General features: G+C 37.3%; 1 protein-coding gene across 1 annotated transcript; it reads left to right on the top strand.

Moving 5' to 3' along the window:
- Positions 1-29: 29 nt before the first annotated feature.
- On the top strand, positions 30-22324 carry LOC145992329 (uncharacterized). The gene is made up of 4 exons (XM_083128712.1): positions 30-1110; positions 1699-5009; positions 20167-20304; positions 22310-22324. Exons 1-4 carry the CDS (start codon positions 30-32, stop codon positions 22322-22324), a joined length of 4545 nt encoding a protein of 1514 aa, XP_082984838.1.
- The last annotated feature ends 2287 nt before the right edge of the window (positions 22325-24611 follow it).

Genomic DNA, 24611 nt, shown 5'->3' with positions numbered 1-24611 from the left:
GAGAAGAAGTAAGTGCAAATATCGGAAAAATGTCAACGGACATTGATCGTCTCAAGAAAAGCCGTGCAGTGGCTAGGTCAGCTTTTACACGTGTTTCGGAGAAGATTGCAAATGAGTTAGCGATGCAAACTCCGGACAGGAATGTTATTCAAGCAAATATCCAGTTGCTTGAAAATAAGGCAAGTGATCTGCATGCTGCTGACATAACTGTTTTTGATTTGATGTTGGAATCTGGTGCTAGTGAAAATGAGTTAGGGAAAGAACAGTCAGTGTCGGATGATTATCAGTGTTCGTTCAACAAGCGACGTATTGAAGTGTCGAACTTTTTGAAGTTGTCGGAAGGAAACTGCTGTCAAGGCGAGTCGTTTTCGGAAGTAAAGAATCGAAGATTCAAGTTACCTAAAATCGAACTGAAGAAGTTTGGAGGGGACTTGAAAGAGTGGTTACATTTTTGGGGACAGTTCAAGAAGATCGATGAAGATGATACAATTCCTGCAGAGGACAAGTTTCAGTATTTGATACAAGCGACAATTGAAGGTTCTCGTGCACGCCAGCTTGTGAACAGTTTTCCACCAACAAAAGAAAATTACCCGAAAGTTGTGCAGTCCATGAAATCACGTTTTGGTCGCGATGATATGCTCGTGGAAGTGTACGTGCGTGAACTGCTAAAATTGGTGTTACAAAAGGTGTTGAACCGTCAAGAAAAAATTTGTTTGAGCACTTTGTATGACACACTGGAGTCCCAACTTCGAGCATTAGAATCGATGGGTGTTACCAGCGACAAATATGCAGCAATGCTGTTTCCATTGGTGGAGTCCAGTCTCCCAGAGGATTTGATGCGTGTGTGGCAGAGAAGAACATTGTCTGCTGCTGAGGAAAATAATGAGACAACACCGACCGGAAGACTGCAGTCCTTGATGTCATTCCTGCGATCTGAAGTGGAAGGAGAAGAACGAATCAACCTTGCAGCAGCTGGGTTTGAATTGGATGGTGCAGCAGTGAAAGTTCGGAAGAAAAGGTGTTCTCCACCGCGTCAGCCTATTATCCCCAGTGCGACAGATTTGTTGAGTGTCAGTGGTGGTAGGGAGAAAAGTTGTGTGTTCTGTGGTGGTAAGCACAGTTCATATGATTGCTTTAAAGCCCAGAAAATGTCTCTCTCTGAAAGACAGAAGGTTCTAAAAGATAAAAAGCATTGTTTTGCATGTTTAAAATTTGGTCATTTTTCGAAGAAGTGCAAGGCCAATTTGAAATGTATTGTTTGCAAGAAAAAGCATGTTGTATTGATGTGTGTTAATATTTCAGACAAAGATAATGATTCTGACCATTATTCTGAAGGCAAAGAATCAAATGCTGAGGTAAACAATACACTGATAAACCAACTTGAAAATCCGCATGTATTCATGCAGACATTGGTAGTAGATTTGAAAGGTAACTACAATAGGAGCAGGAATGTGTGAGTTCTTATTGACACAGGTTCACAAAAATCGTATATATGCAAATCTCTTGTAACAGGTATGGGTTATAGCTCCATTGGCAAACAAAGTTTGATACATTCACTATTTGGTGGTACCATGTCTAGTCCTTGTAATCATAATGTTTATAATGTTAAGGTATGTAGCATTGAGAGAGAATATTCGTGCACATTTGATGTTCTTGATCAAGATACAATATGTGGTGAGATTCCTTATGTAACACCAGGTGTTTGGTTAAATGAGCTGAACAAAAGTCAAATAAGGTTAACAGATACTGGTAAGATGAAAGGTCCAGTTGAAATTCTTATTGGTGCGGATGTTTGTGGTAAATTACTGACTGGCCATGTTGTGAAATTAAAGTGTGGTTTAGTGGCTGTGGAAACTCAGCTGGGATGGACACTTATGGGTAAAGTTCCAGGTGAAAACAGAAAATCAGATACAGCTTTGTTGGTATCGAATTTATATGTTGGTGAAGCCGTAGCTGATCTGTGGGAACTGGATACCATAGGAATCAAGGATCCCATTGCCAAGAAGTCTGCGGAAGAACACACACTGGCTGTCAAAGAACAATTTTTGCAGACATTGACATTCAATGCTGAAGGAAGATATGAAGTACAGTTACCATGGAAGGAAGATTGTTCGCCTCTCCCCACCAATAAAGATCTAGCAGAAAAACGACTTTGGTCAACTACACAGAAGTTGAAACAAGAACATCTGTTGCAGAGTTACGATGGAGTGCTACAAGAATGGTTGTCCGAGGGAGTTATTGAGGTGGTTCCAGAGGATGAAACAGAGAATTTTGGCCATTACTTACCCCATCGACATGTAGTGAAAGAGAGCAGTAACACGACAAAAATTAGACCAGTGTTTGACGCTTCTGCTAAAGTAAAAGGACAACAGTCTTTGAACCAATGTTTAGAATCTGGACCCAACTTGATTGCTCTTATTGCTGATATTTTACTACATTTTCGGAAAGGAAAAATTGGAGTTATAGCAGATATTAAACGAGCTTTTTTACAAATTGCTGTACACCCTAAAGATAGAGACTACCTGAGATTTCTCTGGTGGCACGATATTAATACTGGAACGGTTCAAGAATTCAGACATACTCGTGTAGTGTTTGGTGTTACGAGCAGTCCATTTCTGTTGGGTGCTGTTATTGAACATCATTTGGATCAAGCATTGCAGAGTTGTCATTTTGGGAAGGAAGACTTAGCTTATACAGAAGATACTATTTTAAAATTACGAGGTTCCTTTTATGTGGACAATTGTGCCACCAGTGTAGACAATCACAAAAATCTCCATAAATTTATAAGAGAATCACGTGCAGTTATGGCTGAAGCAGGTTTTGACCTTAGAGGGTGGGAGTATTCAGTCCCTCAAAGGGTTAATGAGGACATTAGCCCTACTTCAGTGTTAGGACTCAGTTGGAATCCTCAAGCCGATACATTTACAGTTAATTTTGACATTGAAGATGTTGAGCTCAAGACAGTTTCGAAACGTGTGATATTATCTGTAGCACACCGTATATTTGATCCTATAGGTTTTACTTGTCCCGTGACTCTTCTACCAAAATTGTTACTTCAGCAGACTTGGGCAGAGGGGCTCGGATGGGATGAGCAAGTTAGTGAAGAAATAAGAACACAGTTCTTAAACTGGGTACGAGAATTGCCGATGTTGAAAGAGGTAAGGATACCCAGAAGTTTCATGGGCTGGGATTATGAATCCAATGAACTTAACTCTATGAGCATTCACGTGTTCTGTGATGCTAGCAAAGTGGCATATGCATCAGCAGTTTTCATGAGGGTAGACACAAGGAGAGGTGTTAGCGTACAATTGATTGAGGCAAAGGCACGAGTGGCTCCAAAGAATAGTACAATTCCTCGGCTAGAATTGCTTGCCGCAATGGTGGGGGCAAGGCTAGCAACCAGGATTCGAGAACATTTGAATTTAAAAGATAACTCCATTATCTTTTGGACTGATTCTTCTACGGTGCTGACTTGGATTCGACGAGAAGGAGTTTGGGGAGTATTTGTTGGGAACAGAGTTAAAGAAATTAGAAAACTGTCTGATCCCAGTGCATGGAAATATGTACCCAGTGAAATGAATCCAGCTGATTTTCCTTCAAGAGGTTGTGATGCAAGGCAGTTGTTGAGATCCTTATGGTGGGAGGGACCTCATTGGTTGAAAGGAGATCCGTGTGAGTGGCCACCGATGGAGTTTCTTATCAACAAGGAGGAAATTGACAGAGAAAGAAGGAACGTGCTACCTTCATCAACGATGCTTAGTATGAAAGCTCAAGATGCTGAGTCTAGATGGTATTACAGATATTTCTCTAACTATAACCAAGTGATTAGACTCATTGGATGGATCAAAAGATTTTTGTATAATAGTAGAAATTCGAAGAATCATAGATCTGGAGATCTTGGTGTTCGCGAACTTCAGGAAGCAGAAAATGCAGTATTAAGACTAATACAACAAGAAGCATTCCGAGCAAAGGATGACAAATCCCTTTCCTCTTTGTGCACATATGAGGGCAAGGACAAGATTATTCGTTTGAAAACGAAAATTATTGCCAGAGAAGATACTGAAAATTTCAGGCTTCCCATAGTTCTTCCAGCACAACATCCAGTCGTTAAATTGCTGATAATGTATTGGCACAAGAAAGCATGTCATGCAGGTGTAAACATATTACTAAGTATTTTAAGAGAGAACTTCTGGATCGTTCGTGGTAGAAGAGCTGTACGTTCAGTGCTGTCGAAATGTGTTACTTGCAGGAGACACGCAGCCAAACCAATCCAAGCTCTTCCAGCACCATTGCCAGCTGATCGAGTTAGAGATGCTAATGTATTTGAAGTAACAGGTGTGGACTTTGCAGGACCTGTTTATCTTAAAGATGGCAAAAAGGCATGGATATGCCTTTTTACATGTGCAGTATATAGAGCCATTCACTTAGAGTTAGTTACTTCTCTATCAACTGGGATTTTTATCCAGGCTTTTAGACGATTCGTGTCAAGGAGAGGCAGACCCTCTGTAATCTACAGTGATAATGGTACCAATTTCAGAGGAACTGAGAATGCATTTATGACACTCGATTGGAAGAAAGTTGAAGAATATTCCACAGCTCAGCGAATCCAGTGGAAGTTCATTCCACCCAGTGCAGCCTGGTGGGGTGGTTTTTGGGAGAGATTGGTTCGTGTCCTGAAGGGTCTGTTGAAAAGAACACTCGGAAAATCAGTTTTGTACTACGAAGAAATGACAACAATCCTCTGTGACTGTGAAGCCATAATTAATTCACGTCCACTTACCTACATGTATGAAAGTGAGACAGAATTAGTTCCTCTAACACCTGCTATGTTTTTACAAGAAATCAGGGAGACGGGTGTACCTGATTGTGACCATGTGGATTCTTCAATGCTCAACAATCGTCTCCGTTACTGTCAGAAGTTGAGACAAGATATCAGGCATCGTTTCAGGAATGAGTATCTTGGACAGTTAACGCAAAAGGCCATAAACAGAGCATGTGGGTCTGTCAGGGTAGGAGATATTGTGTTGATTGGTTTTGACAATATGAAAAGATATAATTGGCCATTGGGTTGTGTAACTGAGATTCTTCCAGGTAAGGATCAAGTGACAAGATTGGTACGTCTGAAAACTTGCCATGGTGAACTACTTCGTCCTGTCCAGAGATTGTATCCATTGGAGGTGACTGCAGTGGAGGGTGAAGCAATGAAGAGTTCATTACCTAACCCACAAACCAAAAAGAAACATCAGAAAGACATTCTCCCTCCCACTGAAACCAAATCTTATACCACACGTAGTGGGAGAGAGATAAAATTACCTAAGAAACTATTATTGTTTGATATGCCAACTCAGGTGGGAGGATGTTAGATATTATGTGAGTTGGCACCTGGCAATATTGTTTACTCTGTTTTCCGGGCAATAGCCTGTGCAGTATTTTCCTTGTTCTATGCTGTGTTATATTACTGTCATCCCGCGCAGAAAAAGTATGAAGATTGTCATGTTTTTTACTGTGTTCTGTACATGTTCTTGAGAATATAGCCAAAGGATATTAGCAGCGAGTCTTTTATTTCTCGATCCAACAATAATAGAAAATTAAGAAAACTTTCTGATGCATGAAAGTACTGACTAGTGCTGAATGAATCAATTACTGTAAAATATTATTCTCTGATTCAAGTGATTTAACTGTAAACATTATCTTTTGTGTGTAAAATATAATTGTTAGTTGCACTGATAAGTACAAATATTAACTTTATACGCCTTCAAACACTCTAAATAACATAACTTTGATATATAAATTAGTAAAAATTTGTTAAAAATTAAGTTAAACAGTACAATTGTTTTCTTCAATAAATATAAAGTAGTAAAAATACTAAACAAATAATTCCTTCTTTTGCTATGTCAAACAGTGTAAACCAGTTGCTAGTGGCTAAATAACATAAAATTTGAAGGCAGCAACAATATTTTTTTAAAATACTGTTTTTTTACCTAACTTTGTGAATTAATTACTAGTACATTTTGTCAAATTATAAATAAAATATACCTATTTCTTTGGTATTAGTACTATAGTGAAGGAAAATGTTACTAAAACTTGGCTAGTACAGTAAATCTGAGAGTTTTAGCTTTATTTGTCCGTAACTGGATATAATTGTAACTTGTTAATCTCGCCAAACACAATCTTTACCTCAATTTTGGATTTTGGAAGCTAGCTGAACTTTAGCGTTTAGAATTACATATAGTGAAGGCCTCTATAGTGGAAAAATACACCCAGTCTGTAAAAATTTGGAAACGTTGTCTCCTTCTCTGTCGAACCAGACCAAAAGTGTTCTCAAATGTTTCAATATATTTCTTAACATAACTAACTTTTCAAGAAAAAAATACCTTGTGCCCAGATAGCTTAGTTGGTATAGCATTAGGCTTTTAACCTATCTGTCCAGGGTTCGAGTCCCTGTCTGGGCGATTACAATTTTTAAATTTTGTCATCGGATCTTTAGCAGAATGGATATAAAATATGTTTACAGTCTAACAGATTATTATTTATCTAAAATTTTGCAAATAAGCTTTTAAGTTTCTCAAATATCAGCATCTTTAGCTAACAGTACAGCATAACCAGTATTATTATAATAGAAAAGTTCTGGTGGTAGAACCTACACCTACTGTAATATCTCTGTGGTATTAACTTACATGCAGTCCATAACTTTTGGGAGTGTTTCTCCTCCGTTACATTTCCTCGCCATTTACCCTTAGCGTCGCGATTAGCCTCAGAAGCAAAAAAAAGTGAAATCTTATATTTGTTCTTTTTATATCTCTGAAACCACCTATACGATAGAACTACATTTAATGAATTTTGCAGTCTTCCTGTTTGATCTGTTAAATAATCCAGTCAATAAAAATATACTTACATAGAAAAATCTGTTTTTCAGATACTTTAATCGTGTAATCTGCTTTTGCGTACTTCCTCAGAAATATAGTTCTTTATAAATTTAGCACCTGATATAGAATAAGTCGAAGTCTAGTTAGTAAGTGCTTCTGGTACATGTAGTTACTTGAAAAATCAAATATTGGGTGTATAAAAGATAGCATTCTTGTGAAACAGTAAAAAATCAACCTCATTTCCTCGTAATATTAGCTGTAAGAGCTTCTTGCAGATTAACAAAGCTCTGGCGTGTGGTCCTACGTCACCTACAATCCTTTGTAAGGTTCGTGTTGTCCTATAAATTGTCGATATACATACTAAGTCCCTAGTTACAGCCTAAGCTTTTAGTTTCAATCAGAGAATTTCAGTGTTCAAATAGTGATTGTAGCCTCGTATAATAAGCCAAATGAAAATAACCCAAATGTTGATGCACCCAAAAAATCCAGTTATACTTAAAAAATACCTTGAAAAAGGTTATAAGGCTAAATTATTCTTCTAGCATAGAAAAAACATTTAGCAAGTGAACCTATGGTCCATATAGTAAGTCGTCTGTGAACTTCGTCTTGTCCTGTGAATTGTCAATATATTGATAAATGGTTATATTTAAAAAAAAGAAACAATGTTGGTAAGCGTCCAGTTGTGGACCCTTCGGTAAAGGCATTTCAGTCTTTATAGACACACAATAATTTTCGTTACACTAAAAATTAGTCAAATAGTCGAAATGTTAAACATTTCGTGTACTTCATCCAGTAAGCCTTAGTTAGAAATACAATAACAGCGTTACAGGCACTAAAATTAAGCAAGCTTAGATATTCTAGTGGCCCATAATAAGTATAAAATATCCTTTAAAATACTCTGACAAATAGTTGTGGGTTATCTGAGATCAAAATTTTCAAGCCCTCTCTCCTGCATAAATAGGCTCTAGAATTCATTAAGCCTCAAAATAATATTAGGGTACATAAAATAAAAAAAGCAGATGAAGAGTGGTGCTGATCGCATCATCTCCAAAATAGCAAAAACAAAAATATACAGAGCCCTATCTGATATATTTAGAAAACTTTTACCTAGTACAACAGTAACAAAATACTCAGCAAACTCTAAAATAAACAAACTTTCGTTTTTATTTGAGTAATAATAAGCCTAAACTTGTAAAATAAAAGGGTAGAACTTGCCAAAACATACTTTTGCATCCAAAATATAATTGAAAACTCTTTCTCGAATAGACTAAGAGGTCTTACTTTGGTAAAATAAGCATAAAATTGAAAAAAATTGAATTGTGTTATTTGAGTAATCGTGGAGAATAATCCTGTAAACTTGGAAAAAAATCTCTCTCTGTCTCTTCTCTCTCTCTCTCTCTCTCTCTCTCTCTCTGTGTGTGTGTGTGTGTATGTGTGTGTGTGTGTGTGTAAGTGTGTGTGTGTGTGTGTAAGTGTGTGTGTGTGTGTGTACGTGTATGTTTGTGTGTGTGTCTGTGTAAGTGTGTGTGTGTGTCCAAAATGTAATAAAAAACACGTTCAAATCGTGTTATTTGAGTAAATATTAGAATAAACTTGTGAAATAAACAGATAAAAGTTGAGAACACACACTTTGTGAGTCCAAAATTTAATAAAAAATTTTGCCTGAATAGTATAAATAGTGTTATTTTGGTAAAAAATTAACATAAAGTTGTAAAATAATAAGTTAAAAGTTTAGAAAATGTCTTTTTGTGAGTCGAAAATGTAACTAAAAGTTTTTCCTGAACAGATTGAATTGTATTATTTGAGTAATAATAAGCGTAATAAACAGATAGAAGTTGAGAACACACACTTAGTGTGTCGAAAATGTAACTAAAAGTCTTTCCTGAACAGATTGAATTGTGTTATTTTGGTAAAAATAAGCCTAAACTTGTGAAATAAACAGATAAAAGTTGAGAACACACACTTTGTGTGTCGAAAATATAACTAAAACTCTTTCCTTAATAGTATAAATAGTGTTATTTAGGTTAAAAATAGGTATAAAATTGTAAAATAATAAGTTAAAAGTTGATAAAATGTCTTTGTGAGTCCAAAATTTAATAAAAAATGTTGCCTGAATAGTACAAATAGTGTTATTTAGGTTAAAAATAGGTATAAAATTGTAAAATAATAAGTTAAAAAAGTTGTAAAAATATCTTTGTGAGTCCAAAATTTAATAAAAAATGTTGCCTGAATAGTATAAATAGTGTTATTTTGGTAAAAAATTAACATAAAGTTGTAAAATAATAAGTTAAAAGTTTAGAAAATGTCTTTTAATGAGTCCAAAATGTAATAAAAAATGTTGCCTGAACAGCTGAAATTGTGTTATTTGAGTAATAATAAGCGTAATAAACAGATAGAAGTTGAGAACACACACTTAGTGTGTCGGAAATGTAACTAAAAGTCTTTCCTGAACAGATTGAATTGTGTTATTTTGGTAAAAATAAGCCTAAACTTGTGAAATAAACAGATAAAAGTTGAGAACACACACTTTGTGTGTCGAAAATATAACTAAAAATCTTTCCTTAATAGTATAAATAGTGTTATTTAGGTTAAAAATAGGTATAAAATTGTAAAATAATAAGTTAAAAGTTGAAAAAATGTCTTTGTGAGTCCAAAATTTAATAAAAAATGTTGCCTGAATAGTACAAATAGTGTTATTTGAGAAGAAATAAGGATAAGCTGTGAAAATGTTTGACATAAAGTCAAAGTTTGGTAAAAAATAAACTCAAAATTAAGTTAAATAGCACACAGTAACATACATTTACTACCTACATCAATAATCAAAGGGTCCTAGGTTCGTTACCCTGTGATAAAAGCAAATGGTGAAAACTGTAGGCCCAGTCCCTGATAGCTCTCCCTCCTTCATAGTACAGATGAAAAAAAACCTGCGCTAAAGCGTCCTGTGCCTTGGGGCAACCCTGAGCGGAATATTAATTGGCGGCGGAAACCAGTTCTACAAGCGACGCATAGCTTCAGAGATTTGACCCTTGCTGCGCATTTCCAGACATCCTTTGTTGTCTGGATCAATCCCTCCCCTGCCCTACAGTATTGCATAGCTTTCCCCTGTTATTGCGTACTGGTTAACCTTGGAAAAACCGGTTCTGAAAATCTACCGACGCGTTCTCTGATTGGTGAATCGGGTTCCTTCTTTGTTCTGACGTTGTGACGTCTTTTGACCTTGAACGCACACTCCCCCAAATTCCTTTCTCCTCTACCTGCGCGGAATATTAATTCATTCTCTCTGTCTGGCATCAGAGCGGAGTTCAGATTTGGAGACAGTATTCTGTCTAGCATCTCGTACCATCGTCTTTCATAACATAATAACATACATTATTACATAGTACTAATTAATAATATTACATATCGCGGGTTCGAATACCGGGACCGTCTTCTTTCGTACCATTAACACCATTCATAGCGGTTCATAAACCATAGAAAACAATACTATAAACATTAATATTATCGATTGATACTTTACATACTTTGCAGTAATGAATATAAAAACATATGCATACCGTTTAGTACCTCTAATTACCTTCTATATACATATTTTTCATAAAATAAATAATTATATATTCATAAAAAGTTATAAACATGCAAATACATAAATGTAAAGTATTCTAAGTACTTGCTAATGAATTCAAAGTACGCGCAAATTAATTAAAACCCGTGCAAATTAGTTATAAGTACTTGCAAATAAATTGCGAATATTAAATAGTGATTAACTTTAAGTCGGCCAACCTCTACTGTTGTATGCTAACCTAACATGTGAGTGTGTGTGTGTAGAAGATACGCGTCCGCATCCAACGTGAAATATGCAAGGACATGAAGAAATCTGATTTTATGATAGCGTCGAAAGTGCAGTACCCGAAAGCCTAGAAGCTAAGGTTGTTGCTCTGTAAACAAGGGTCTTGAGTGTTCGATTCCTTGTAGTATAAAGTGTAAACATTATTATGATTAACCTGTGTGACCAAAAGTGCATGTAAAACAAACAAAATGGCGGTGAGCGAATAGCTAGTTGCTCAGGTCAGGTTAGAAGTTCATGTTGCTGCTTTACAATGAAGAGGTCTCGGGTTCGATTCCCTATGCAATCATATGGGGTAAATTTTTATTGTGCCAATTGTAGGCGTAGTTCGAGTAAAGTAATGAGCAGCGGTAGCTGAGTGGTTAACACTGATTATTGGAATTTAAAGGGTACCGTGTTCGATTCCTGTTTTTGACAAATTGTACAATCCTTCCGATCATAATGTAAACTATACATCCAACACCGATTAGCCTATCTGAGTTTAACATGGAGTTAATAGAGAGAAAATGGCGGCCAGAATATTCAGTTATGTATTTGGTAGAGGGGATAATTGTTAGTGTTTAAATTGAAGGTGTAGTTCGAGTCCCGATGAATCCATATTTGTATAAAATATATTTAAGTAAACAACGATAGCTTAGTGGTTAGTGCTGGTGATTGGCATTTAGGAAGTGCAGGATTCGATTCCTGTTTTTGACAAATTTCGCAATGCTTCCGATAGAAAATTAAACTGCAGATCTAGTAACGATTAGCCTAAACTGAACATAACAGGCAAGTGAATCATATTAGGCGGCGTCCATAATGTCCAGTGGCGTACTCTGGAGGGTGGAAATAAAGGTGAAAATGGGTTTCGAAGTGACTAAACTAAAAGAAATACTAACGAAACTGCTTTCTACTCTATTTCTTACGGACGGATCAATTTGGTTGCGTGAAAAGGTAACTGGCTAATGTTGCTGTTTTGAAATATAGAGGTCGGATGTTCGATTCCCAGGTGGAGGAAACTGCAGATTAGGCTGAGTCTCAATTTTAAGTATATGTGGTTATGAGTAGCCAATATGAACATACAATGAAGTTTAAACAAGGAACATGGCGACCAGAAAGTTCAGTGGCGTCGTCCAAGGTCGAGTGGTGGGGACATATATTTCGAAATGTCTAAAGTTCAAAATAATAAAAAATAATAATCCTAGATCCAATTCTAGTTGTCAATGCATATTAGTCTATGACCTAGCGATAGGTCAAAAACAAGAATCGAACACGGTACCCCTTAAACTCTAATCAGCAGTGTTAACCACTCAGCTACCGTTGCTCATTACTTTACTCGAACTACACCTACAATTGGAACAATAAAAATTTACCCCATATGATTGCATAGGGAATCGAACCCGATACCTTTTCACTGCAAAGCAGCAACTTGAACCACTAACCTGACCTGACCAAGTAGCTATTCGCTCACCGCCATCTTGTTTGTTTTACATGCACTTTTGCCCACACAGGTTAATCATAATAATGTTTACACTTTATACTATCAGGAGTCGAACACCCTTGTTGCAACCTTACTCGCTAGGTTTTCGAGGTACAGCACTTTTGACGCTATCTTAAAATCAGATTTATTCATGTTCTTGCATATTTCACGTTGGATGCTCACGTGTATCTTCAACACACACACTCACATGTTAGGTTAGCATACACCAATAAACAACATCAAGGGTCAATTACCCCTCCCCTTCCACATCTTTACAGGTCTCATCTCCGAATGTCTTGAAGGTTAGCAGCTGTAACATAACAACGTCTGCGTCGGATTTTTGTTGCGTCATTTAAATATATTGCGCCATTCTTCAGTCGTCGCCTTATAATCAAAGAGGTCCCGGGTTCGATACATGGTGGAGGATTATAGTGGTTCGGATCCCATTTTAAACTGTAGGTTCAGTCCCGTTTAGTCCTTATGTGCATAAAGTGGACTTAACACAACCATTCATTCATTCAATTCATTATTTTGTATATAATCCCGATACGAAATTACACATAGTTATTAGATGCCGAGAGTTGATGTTTTTAGTGTTCCATAATGAAGAAAAACTGCGGTTCCTTTAGTGAAGGTTTTCAGTTGCTACTGTTTGGCCATGGAAAACAGAAAGAGGAAATCCTGCATATTGACCAGTCAGTATAATTCGTACGGGAACAGAGAATTGGACCCTAATCCACATAATACTTAAGAATCAAATTAATATTAGATTTGTCAATTTGCCAAATTTCAACAGATTTTACGTATATCGCGTTCCCCAAATACGTAGATACAATTACAGTAGTATTTTAATAATGATATGACATGATATCTAAACCTGACTTGTAAGTAATTCTGACTTACACTTATTATTTTCTCTTCATCTTGATGTTAGTATTACTTAGATTAAGCTGTATATTAATGATATCCCTTCATTGTCCTCATTAGCACAAATAAGCAACATGTGACTAAGAAAGCAACAAGTGGATGACCATATGACTAAATTTTCTAGAGATAATACTGTAATGATTTAATCCAAGTGAAGTAGCCATGCTAATTGTTAATCCAAAGGACATTATACTTAACGTACCTCTCCCAAATATGAATCCCACTGCTGCTTACGTATCTCAACTGGTCAAAGGATGTTGTCTCAAAGAACTCTTGCAGATGCTTCTTAGCAAAATGAACACATTTAAAACTCTTTTCTTTAGTAGATTTTGTGTTTTGAGTATCTCCAGAAGCGATCATTTTGACCCTACGCAGAGACTATGCGTCTAACGTATGAAACAAGGCTACCCCATCGATTACACTTCCATATCGTTCATTCAATTTTCTGCTTGCACGCAAAGTGAACATAATGCATTCTACAGTATCACGTATTACGTGAATGTTCTTTTATCTGAATGAGTTAACCTATATATTTGATTGTTTTGTTGTATACTTGGAAGCATTTACATTATCATTTTCCTTCCTATCATTAATTGACCCAAGATCTTCCAAACTAAGGATCATTGCACATACAAAAATTACTGTAGAATAGTGACTTGCATAAAAACTTACTTTGTAGGAAAATGTGTAATTGTATTTTATGATCATCTTCGATATTTTTATGAAAAACCTAAATAATGGAAATAAAGTATCCAGAAAAATGTGTTTCTGTTTGTGACCATGGAGTTCTTTCCTTGGGAGTGATAACAGTACATTTTGTGACATATAAATTATGTGTCTCTCTGCATGAAAGTCGTGAAAAATATAATTAGATCATAATATTAAGGAAAAATTACCGTGAAAAGGATAAAAAATTAATAATGCAATATGACGTTTACGTATCTTTCAATGCCTCTGCACATAACCCAAGTTATACTTGAATGTTTAAATAATATTTTCTAATATATTTTATATACAATGACAATGATTTAAAATTAAAGAATGAAAGTAAACAACAACACAGATTTAAACCACAAATTCAGTTTTTCAATATATCAGAAAATACTTTTCGCCAAGCACTGTATCAGAGTGGTTAGCACAATGCGCTGCGACATCAGGGGTATGTGGTTCGAATCCCTGCCTGGGTACGAGTGTTTCTTGTGAATGTTTTTTCATCAATTTTATCATATCGTCACTCACTCAAATGTTTGCGATTAAGCAAACATTGGCAGATATATATATCAATATGAAAAAAGAAACAATATTGTGAAAGGAGAAATGAGGTAATTTCTAACACGAAATATTTAAGTACATTATGCAAATCTCTTTAAAGTTATATCGTAGTTGTTGGGAATGAAATAAAGAAATTATCTTCATAAGTCGTAAAAATTGATATGGCCTCTCTGATGACACAGCGGAAGCGTCGTCTACTTGTAATAAGGGAGTCCAAGATTCGATACCCGGTGGAGGAACAATGTGGTTTGGATCCAACTTTATACTGTATGACTAGTACTGAGTAGCCTTGATGTGCACATAGTGGACTTAAAACACAAACTCAATCAATCATTCAATCGTAAAATTTGAATTTAAAAGCCAGTAACGGAGTAGAAAAGTTTAAACATGATACTAGCCGGCCTAATAGACTGGGAAGGAATGAAAATATAATGGGTATGAAAAGCAGATTGATTGTTCCTGTCATAACACACTACTCTTCTCTCCAGAGACGTTGTTGCAAATGATTTTCTGCGTTTGCAATGAGTGGAAATGTTTTTAGCATGCATCAATCACTGCCATATACTCATCAACATCTTTATAGTGGACATGAAAATGAATGTGAAAACAATAACTTAGAGCATAGTGATTCAGATTATGATACTGAAAAAGGTTGGCATGAGATGGTTTCCTAATTAATGAGAACTGTTATAATTTGCCGTTACTTCACCCTTTCAAGGAAATTACTATATTTCTTTACAATAAATTGATTCTCATAATTAAATGTCCAACTCATCATCTTTGCAGCAAGTGCAGTACTTAAATAACAAAACAATGCGGAAATTAGGAGTAACGTTATGGACTTTACCATTAGACCTGAAATAATTATATAAAAAAGAACTTTGGTCGCTCAATAATTATGAATGGAAAATATATTGAAGAAAGAATAATACGGGTATTCAATACATGGACAGTATTTTATTTTTAGTTCCACCCAGTTGCTTCTTGTGGTGTGGCTCTAGGGGTGTGCACTTTAGCGTCGTGTCCAGATATGTTATAATACCCTGTGAAATACTCGCACCCGTTTGTGAGCCCATTTTGATCCTTAATATTATGGCAACCCACGTTTGATCAACTTTCACTGAAAATGAGACTATTATAGAGTTATATTTCATGATTTTCCTTAAAACGTATTTTTTAGAAATTTCAAATATTTCGGATATTATCCAGTCAATCACGAAAAGAGGGATGTTTTTAACCAATATGTAATTCAGCATTCGATAATATGACAAAATCACAATAGGGGAAGGAAGGGTAAAGTGGCCACTCTAAGGTTTGATGAATTCTTATCATACCTTTTTAATCAGCAAAGTTATAGAAACGTAGACCAATAGTAAGTATAATAACTTTACTTCCAATTTCTATTTTATTTTTTTAATTCTTGTTGTTTAGAAATGGACACCTTACTTTTATTAAAAATGTACCAAGTGGCCACTTTGCCCGCCTAGGTTGGGTAATATGGCCAGCCCCTTCCCATTTAACCTGCATAGGTAAATGAACAAATCACATTGATTCAGAGTGTGTATTCAATCAACACAAGCTGAAGTAATACACATTAAGAATAAGTATTATGTTTTTGAAGAATTATCTTAAGTATGAAATCTTTACAAGATAAAGTAAATAGAAATTCGTAATCAATAGTCTATAAATAAAGTATTTGGCGTAGGACTATTTGCAAAATTCGCACTCACACTCATCCACTTCTTCGTCACAACAGGCAAACTCCTCATGTGCCCACTTCTTACATTTTAAAAATCTAATCCATCCCTCATTGCCTTTCAAGTCTGTCTGTTTCGTGGCCGCTTTGCCCGCAATGACGTCATTACAAAAACCGTGGTCTAACGTCTAACCTACATGACTTAGCTTTTTCAAACACACGTCATTTAATAGGTTATTTCACGCTGGTCAAACAGCACAAAATTATATGCAAATCAATTGGGTCATGAATGTTTGACGTATCATTCGGATTATTGTTCGGGAGAGTATGTGATAGAAAATTGTCCGACGTGTTTGGAGCATACGATGGAACGTCTTGGAGGCTACTTTCGTGATCGTGATAATACGCCTCACTATTTGATTATTATCAACATACCCATCCGGAGATTGTAGGCCAAGAGGAAAAACGTAAATTTTACGTCGTTCTGCAGAGTATATGCGAGAAAAGTGAAGTGATGCGGGAGTTGGGAGATTGTATCAGGGGAAACGAATGGTGTCGTGGTTTCTCAAGGTGAGTAAGTATAATAAGGAAAAGAGAAGTATGTGTGTGTATCCTTGTTTCAAGGTGAGTAAGTATAAAATATCGTTGTGGTGAAATGTGGGTGTCCTTGTTCAAAGTGAGGTAGTTTCAAAATGTAAGTACGTGATTGATCAAGGTGAACTGGGTGTGGTAAGGAATGTTAGAGTTGTTTCAAGGTGAGTAAGTATAAAATGTCGTTGTGGTGAAATGTGGGTGTCCTTGTCCAAAGTGAGGTGGTTTCAAAATGTAAGTACGTGATCGATCGAGGTGAACTGGGTGTGGTACGGAATGTTAGGGTGGGAGTAGTCGTCCTCGTCTCAAGGTGAACAGGTACAACAAGGAAGGATGTGATGGGAGAAGATTAGTGTGTATTGAATGCAGAAACGTGTGTGTTTTTCAGAGGTCGCCAGGTATTACGAGGTGCCAAGAGTAATGTTAGCGTCGGATCGTTGTCGTTTCCGTGATCGTGTTTTGCGTTTGGGAGTAGTTTGTTGTTGCGTCGGTTGGGGTTGTGTGAAGTTGAGTTGAAGTCATATCTGGGTAGAGATACTGCAGGAGGTGATTCGATTAATGGGTGAAGGGGAACCTTGTAGCAAATTGGATGTATTGGAACGTCTGAAAGTGGAAGTTGCCGGTGGAAATCAAGATGGTCCAGGTACATCATCGCGATCGAGGTTGAGATGGAGTAGACGAAGAAGGTGTAGGAGAAGAGGAAACAAATCGTCGTCTTGAGGTGCCGTACAATAAATATGTGAATTTGAAAAAGGTGGGCGTTCGTCGTATAAAAAAATACAATGCGGAATGTATAACAATGACGTTTGGTTTTAATGGACCGGGTGGAACAGATGCGTTACAATGGGTGCACCAAAGTTTGGACCATGTGGTGTCACATATCGTCGGACAGTATAAAGCAACAGATAAGATTGGTATTGTGTTGCGAAATGTAACAGACGAAAGTATCAAACCTGTTGGTTTATCGTTACGTAGAATGAGTTAAATGCATCCTGATATGTTATGGGATGTGGTTGCTTGAGTTCTCCAATCAAATACTACGTTTCTATATACGGATCTGTTGGAGATGGAGGTGTCGGTAATCGATATGCCTGTAGGATATGGAAGAAAATATACAGGTAGGGGTGTGTTATCGAAGGAACGTTATGTACAGTTGAAAAGGAGTGTGGTGACGGTGAAGAGTACAAAGGCGAGTGGTTCCAAGGATGCGAAGATATGTCTTGCAAAGGCGTTGGTGATCGGTATAATGTATGCAAATAAAGAAAGCGATCCTGAATATTTTCGTCAACATAAGCAAATGTTCATTAATGGCGATCACCGATTGACGGAATGTGCATTGGATTTATGTCGACAAGCAGACGTGAATCTGGAGGAAACAAGAGGGGGTCTTATTCAGTTGGCTGCGTTCCAGCGGTATTTTCGTAACGAATACAAAATATTTGTGTTTAACAGTTTGGAACAGCCGAAAGTTGTGTTTGCACAAAATGTTCCCGATGCCAAAAATTCAATTTACCATATTTTGAATCAGGACACAAACCATTACTAAATGATTGTAAATCCTGTGGGTGCATTTACAATTCCATATTTTTGCAAAAATGATAACTATTCGCACGGAACGAAAGGCATGTTTGTAAGAGTATGTGTCCTCGGCGTCGGTCAGATCCTGTGTGTGAAAAGGAACGTACTGTGGGTTGTGCTAGATGTAACAGAAACTTTAACAGTGACATTTGTGATGCAAAACACTTGACGACACGTTACGGTAAGGAACGGTTTGTAGTCAGATCAGAAGTTGAGTTGGTTGTTTTCAACTAGTAGACGAAACGCATCCGTACACGGGAAAACACAGATGTGGATACAGATATTGTAAAACGTGTAAGGAACAAAAAGAATTGAACCACCAGTGTTACATGGAAATACATCAAGGACGGGGAGAAGTAAACGCGTTGAAACGGTACCTGTTTGTATTTTACGATTTCGAAGCTACACAATGTACGCCGTTTTTGGTCGTAAATCAACGTATATCCATGAACCGTGTTTGTGTGTCGTCCAACAGGTGTGTAGGTTTTGTATGGACGACGGTGACATGAAAAAGAATTGTAACGTGTGTGGAATAAGACAGCATTGTTTCGAGGAGAATCCAGTAAAGGAGTTTATTGATTACGTATGTATCGAACGGCCATATCTCAAAAAGATTATTTTAGTCGCCCACAATTTTAAAGCATATGATGGGATGTTTGTGTTGGGTGAGTTGTTGAAACGCGACGTGGAAAAACCGGAGGTTGTAATGGATGGGACAAAGATAATATACATGAGTATAGGCAAAAAGGTGTGTTTTCTGGATTCGCTAAAACATTTGCAAATGCCGTTGTCAAATTTTTCGAAAACCTATGAACTACAAGAGACAAAAGGATTCTACCCACACTTTTTTAACACAAAAGCAAATCGGAATTACAGAGGTCCATTGCCACATCATCGTTATTTCGATCCAGACCATATGTCCTCGAAACAACGGGAGACATTTTACCAGTGGTATGAGCAAGAAGCCGATAGGTGTGTACTGTACGACAACGCATACGAGTGTCGAAGATATTGAATTCAGGATATTACCGTGTTACGTCTTTGTGTGTTGAAATTCAGAAAACATTTTCTGGACATAGCCGGAGTGGATATTCTGGTAGAATGCTTCACGAGTGCATCTGCCTGTTCCTTGACGTACACACGTAATTTTCTTCCGCCTAGTACGGTGGGAATAAATCCCAACGATGGTTACAGACAGATCGGTGACCAATCGAAAAATGCTATAAAATGGCTTATGTTTTGGAGAAAATAGAACACGTGGAATTACAGTATGCCGGGAAAGAAAGGGAGCACAAAGTTGTGAATGGTATTCCTGTGGATGGATACGACGCAGACATCAAGACCATGTATCAGTATCATGGGTGTTACTTTCACGGTTGTCCTTATTGTTTCAAGGAAGGAAACAGTCCGGTATCGAAGAAGATACAGTCCGATCCAGAGGACACGATGGGAGCACGATACGAACAAACCCAGAGTATATCGGATCTATTTTGTAATTAGGGTTATACAGTAGTCGAAATGTGGGAGCGTGAGTTTCTCCAGATATTAAAAGATCGTCCTGAACTAAGTAGCGTGATGGAAAACACCCAACATTCCAATGTCTATCGTTGAGAGTGCGGGATGCCTATATGGAGGTCCGGTGGAAGTGTTCAAAATGTACTCATCGATGTCAGGTTCCGAGGAGAAAATAAAATATTTCGACATTACATCCTTGTATCCTACGGTAAATGAATTCGCCAAGGCCCCGGTAGGTCATTCAGAGGTGTTATTCGGTGAGAATGTACCCACTACGGAGGATATGTTGGAGATGGATGGGATTGTAAAACTACGGGTACTACCACCAAAACGATTGTACATTCCTGTGTTACCGTTAAAGACCGGTGGAAAACTGTTGTTTCCTTTGTGTCGTACATGTGCACTATTGTGTGATCAGTTAGAAGGAAAAGAAGATGGGTGTCGGCATACGGATGAGGAGCGAGCTATTGTGGGAACGTGGGTGTTGGATGAAGTTCGTGTTGCTTTGGAAAAAGGGTACAAAATTCTGAACGTGTACGAGGTGTGGAAGTACAAAGTGAGGTTTACGATCCTCGAACCCAGACTGGCGGTTTGTTCGCTCAATTCGTGGACACGTTAATTCAGATCAAACGGGAGAGTAGTGGTTGGCCTACGTGGTGTACGGATTAGAAAAAGAAGGAAGAGTATTTTCGTCGTTATCGTGAACACGAAGGGATCGAACTTCGAAAGGAAAAAGTGGAAAAAAATCCTGGGTTACGTGCAGTGGCGAAACTATGTTTGAATTCACTGTAGGGTAAAATCCAAACAAACCCCAAACTACCATAATCAAACAACCACGAGATTTGTTTGAAAAATTAAGTGAACCGTTTATCAAAGTGAAACAGTTGTTGTTTGTGAACGACGATACAGTTTTTGTAAACTGGACTTACCTGGATGAATGTAGACCCACCAGCAAAAAGGGTAACTTTGCCATAGGAGCGTACACGGCCACAGTTGCCAGACTGCGTTTATATAAGTTGTTGGATACGTTACAGGGGGATATCTTGTATTGCGACACGGATAGTGTGATATTCAGGGAGACAGACACGAACCGAGGTAAATTAGGTTTGGGAGATTATCTCGGTGATTTGACAGACGAGTTGGCGGAATTTGCTGAAGGGTCCTACATTCGTGAATTTGTAGATGGTGGACCGAAGAATTACGCATTAAGTATATGGTCGCCGGAGAAACAAAAGAAATGTCGAGTGGTGAAAGTGAAAGGAATAACATTGGACTATAGTACTAGTATGACAATTGATTTCGATGTTATCAAGGAATTTGTTATGAAACTTGAGGAAACAAGACAGATTACAGTACAATATCCGAAAAAAAATCACCAGAAAAAGTTCGTTTATTCTGGTAAGCGAACCACAGGAGAAAACCTACCGGGTTGTGAACACAAAAAGGCGATTGAAAAATGACACCTTCGACACCCTACCACATGGGTACCAAGACTTAGAACATAAATGAAGGCGCGAAGGCGCGTGTTAATCAACCAGATTAGTAGATTCGATGGCACTGAGATGGAAAAAACCGTTTCGTTGTATCGTTGCCGGACCGAGTGGTTGCGGAAAATCAACATTTGTAACCAATTTGCTACGTAACCGCGAGGATACCATCGAAGGAGATTTTACAAACATTCTTTGGTGTACAGGTTCAAATTTTCATCCGCCGGACTTAAAGGGTGTGGAACACGATAACGGAATACCTGACTACAAAGTGATCACAAGTCATAGTCCGTGTCTGGTGATTCTGGATGATATGATGACGGAAGCGTACAACGATAACGGAGTGTCAGATTTGTTACGAAAATGTCGCATCACAATTGCGTGAGTGTGTTAGTTCTAACTCAAAATATATTCCCCAAAGGTTCAAAAGCACGTGATATAGCCTTGAACGCTAGTAGTAGTAAATACTATATGATGAGCACAAAAATCATACAAATGAAGAGCTTATATGATTAAACAGACTGATTTAGCTATACTTAAAACTATGTCAAGATGTCTGTATGAGTCAATTGCCGAAGTGTGCTACACAGTTAAATCCAAAGAATCTTGAGCCCTAGTGTACAAATGAAGAATTACAGTGTACAAATGAAGAAGCCTCAACAGACTGATTTGGCCATGTGTACAAAAGCTGAATTTGTCAGTCTGTTGTCTGTATGCCTGCTAAAAATATAGTATTCTTGATATTATTATTGCTACACTTAAAACTAAGCCCAAAATGCTCATGTAGGTGCCTCTAACAACTTACAGATCTAACACAATACAGTATTACTTTGGACAAATGCAGGCTGCAAATTGAAATGTTACCTGCTTGCTTACTAATTGCACTAATTACGTAGCTCAGAAATACCGCCTAGACAGTTTCGATCGGGGAGATCGATGCATTGCTTGGCCTGGAAATAAATTATGCAGGCTTGGGTTTTCCATATTCCACTTTGCTGGCACGCATGGGATAATCTACACAGAAATAAGCTAGAAGGGCATGCAACTTTAATTGATGTTTCTGTGTAATTCTAGGAAAATTCTGACTAAAGGGATAGTACCCCTTTGCATGCTCTCATGCAGACCTGACACACACTAGTGACTCCAATTCGCTGGAATGGCATGAAACTTTAATTGGTATTTCTGTATAATTCTAGGGAAAATTCTTACTAAAAGGACATTATCAATGCAGACCTGACACGCGCTACTGACTCCAATTCCAGAAGTCTATGCTCTGAAATAATATCTCCACACGTGAGACTTTGAGAATATTCACTGCAGATCCAAAGTCCAACTTTGACTGTATTAGCTGATATCCAGCTGATGGCTCCGGTTTTTGATACTCGGTAGAGTGTGGGCTTAGTCCCGATGTCTTATATGCCTTGTAATCAAAGGCTCCCGGGTTTGATACTCGGTAGAGTGTGTGGGCCTAGCCCCTTGGCTTATATGCCTTGTAATCAATAGGCTCCCGGGTTTGATACTCGGTAGAGTGTTTGAGATTGAAATACATGTGGCAGAATAATATCTCCACATGTGAGACTTTGAGAATATTCACTGCAGATCCAAAGTCCAACTTTGACTGTATTAGCTGATATCCAGCTGATGGCTCCCGGGTTTGATACTCGGTAGATTGTGTGGGTCTCCCTGATGGCAAAGTGTTGGTATTATTGCCTTGTAATCAAGAAGCTCCTGGGTTTGATATTTGTATAGTGTGTGGGCTTAGTTCCGATTAGCTTTACTGTGTACAAACTGGACTTAAAACACCAACTCAACAACATCAACTCTAGAATTGTGTCTTAAAAACATATAAGCAAATGCTGGACTGTGGAATATTTATGAAAAGCTCTATGCTGTTAAGCATTTGCTAGTACTTAAATTTTCTATTGCTGTGGGAAAATCCAAACTGATTGGCTTTTTGGATAACAATTGCGTTAATTCTATTTGGTATAATATAATTGTACCCAACTAATTTCAAGTCTGTTATACAACAGCATAATAGAGCAAAACTACTCTACATTGGGGATCACCAGAGCCTAGTGACTGCTGATGTCTGGGTATAAAAGCACCCGCTCAGCCACTAACTGCTGTTATAATTGTTTTTCATACTATGCATAGTTCTGTTATTTTGGCCCAAGACATTTTACATAAATAAACAATAAAAATGCCAAACTTGAAATATTGCAATCAGTGTAATAAAAATATATCTAGTTCTAATTGGGCTAGGTACTGTAATAATTGTGATCCTAAGAAATGCAGAAAGCCTACTAAAATGTGCTCCAAATGCCATAAAATATTTAGCAAAGCATATTACAAAGGCATAAGTGTACTTGTTATGTACAGCCTTCTACTTCATCACAGCCATCTACATCTGGTCTAAAAAGAAAACTTGGAACACCCGATAATCATAGACCAGCAAAGCAGCCACGCTATGCATTTATCCATAGCAGTTTTACTGGTCAACTTAGTGATTACTGTTTTGGATCAGAGCCAAAATGTGAAATTAAGAATTTTTTGAACAGTATAAATTCTGATGTGCAGGCTATTCTAAATGCACAAAATGGCTCTTTTAAGCTATCCCTCAAATTGTATACTGAATATAAGAAAGCAAATGGCACAAAATTTACACAGCCCCACATAACAGAAACTGTACCTGTATACTAAAATATAAACTCAGACAAAATACTAAGCAGGTTGATAAAGCAATTGCTTATCAAACACTCTGAGTTTGCTGGTAAGGAATCGGGTTGGAGCCTATGTGGATCTCCGCACAAGCTCTATATTAATATTTCTGAATTCAGACCACTCCAAGGTTCTACATTTTAGCCATTACCTGACAATATCATACACAAAAAGCCATGGTCAACCTAAAAAAATGATGATCAAAAAAGCTTCTTGTGGAGTGTATTGACAGTTTTAAATAATTCCAGACAGAACAAGTTATTATAAACAGCATGAACATGATTTTGATTATGATATGGAGGGCTTAGAATATCCAATGTCAGTTCAGAATATTGATAAATTAGAAAAAAAGACCAGAGATATCAATGGCAGGCCATTATCTATTAATGTATTTTTTAATTCTACTGGTCGTGGCAATTGCTTGATAGAACCTCTCAGAATCAGTACACTTGATGATGTTTCTGCTGTCCTGATTGATCTGGTCTTAATTAGAAAGGATGGCACATACCATTATGATCTGATACACAGTCTTGACGCTTTAGTCAGAAAACAACTAGGCAAATCTAATAAAATATTCAAGTTGTGTCGAAGATGTTTGACTGTATTTGATGGTCAATAATTAGTAAATGGTGTTCGTGAACAGAATGCAGAAATTGCT

This window comes from Lepisma saccharinum, chromosome 9 (assembly GCF_977018435.1).
Source record: "Lepisma saccharinum chromosome 9, izLepSacc3.1, whole genome shotgun sequence".
NCBI lineage: Eukaryota > Metazoa > Arthropoda > Insecta > Zygentoma > Lepismatidae > Lepisma > Lepisma saccharinum.
This window is presented reverse-complemented; position numbering and strand designations above follow the sequence as displayed.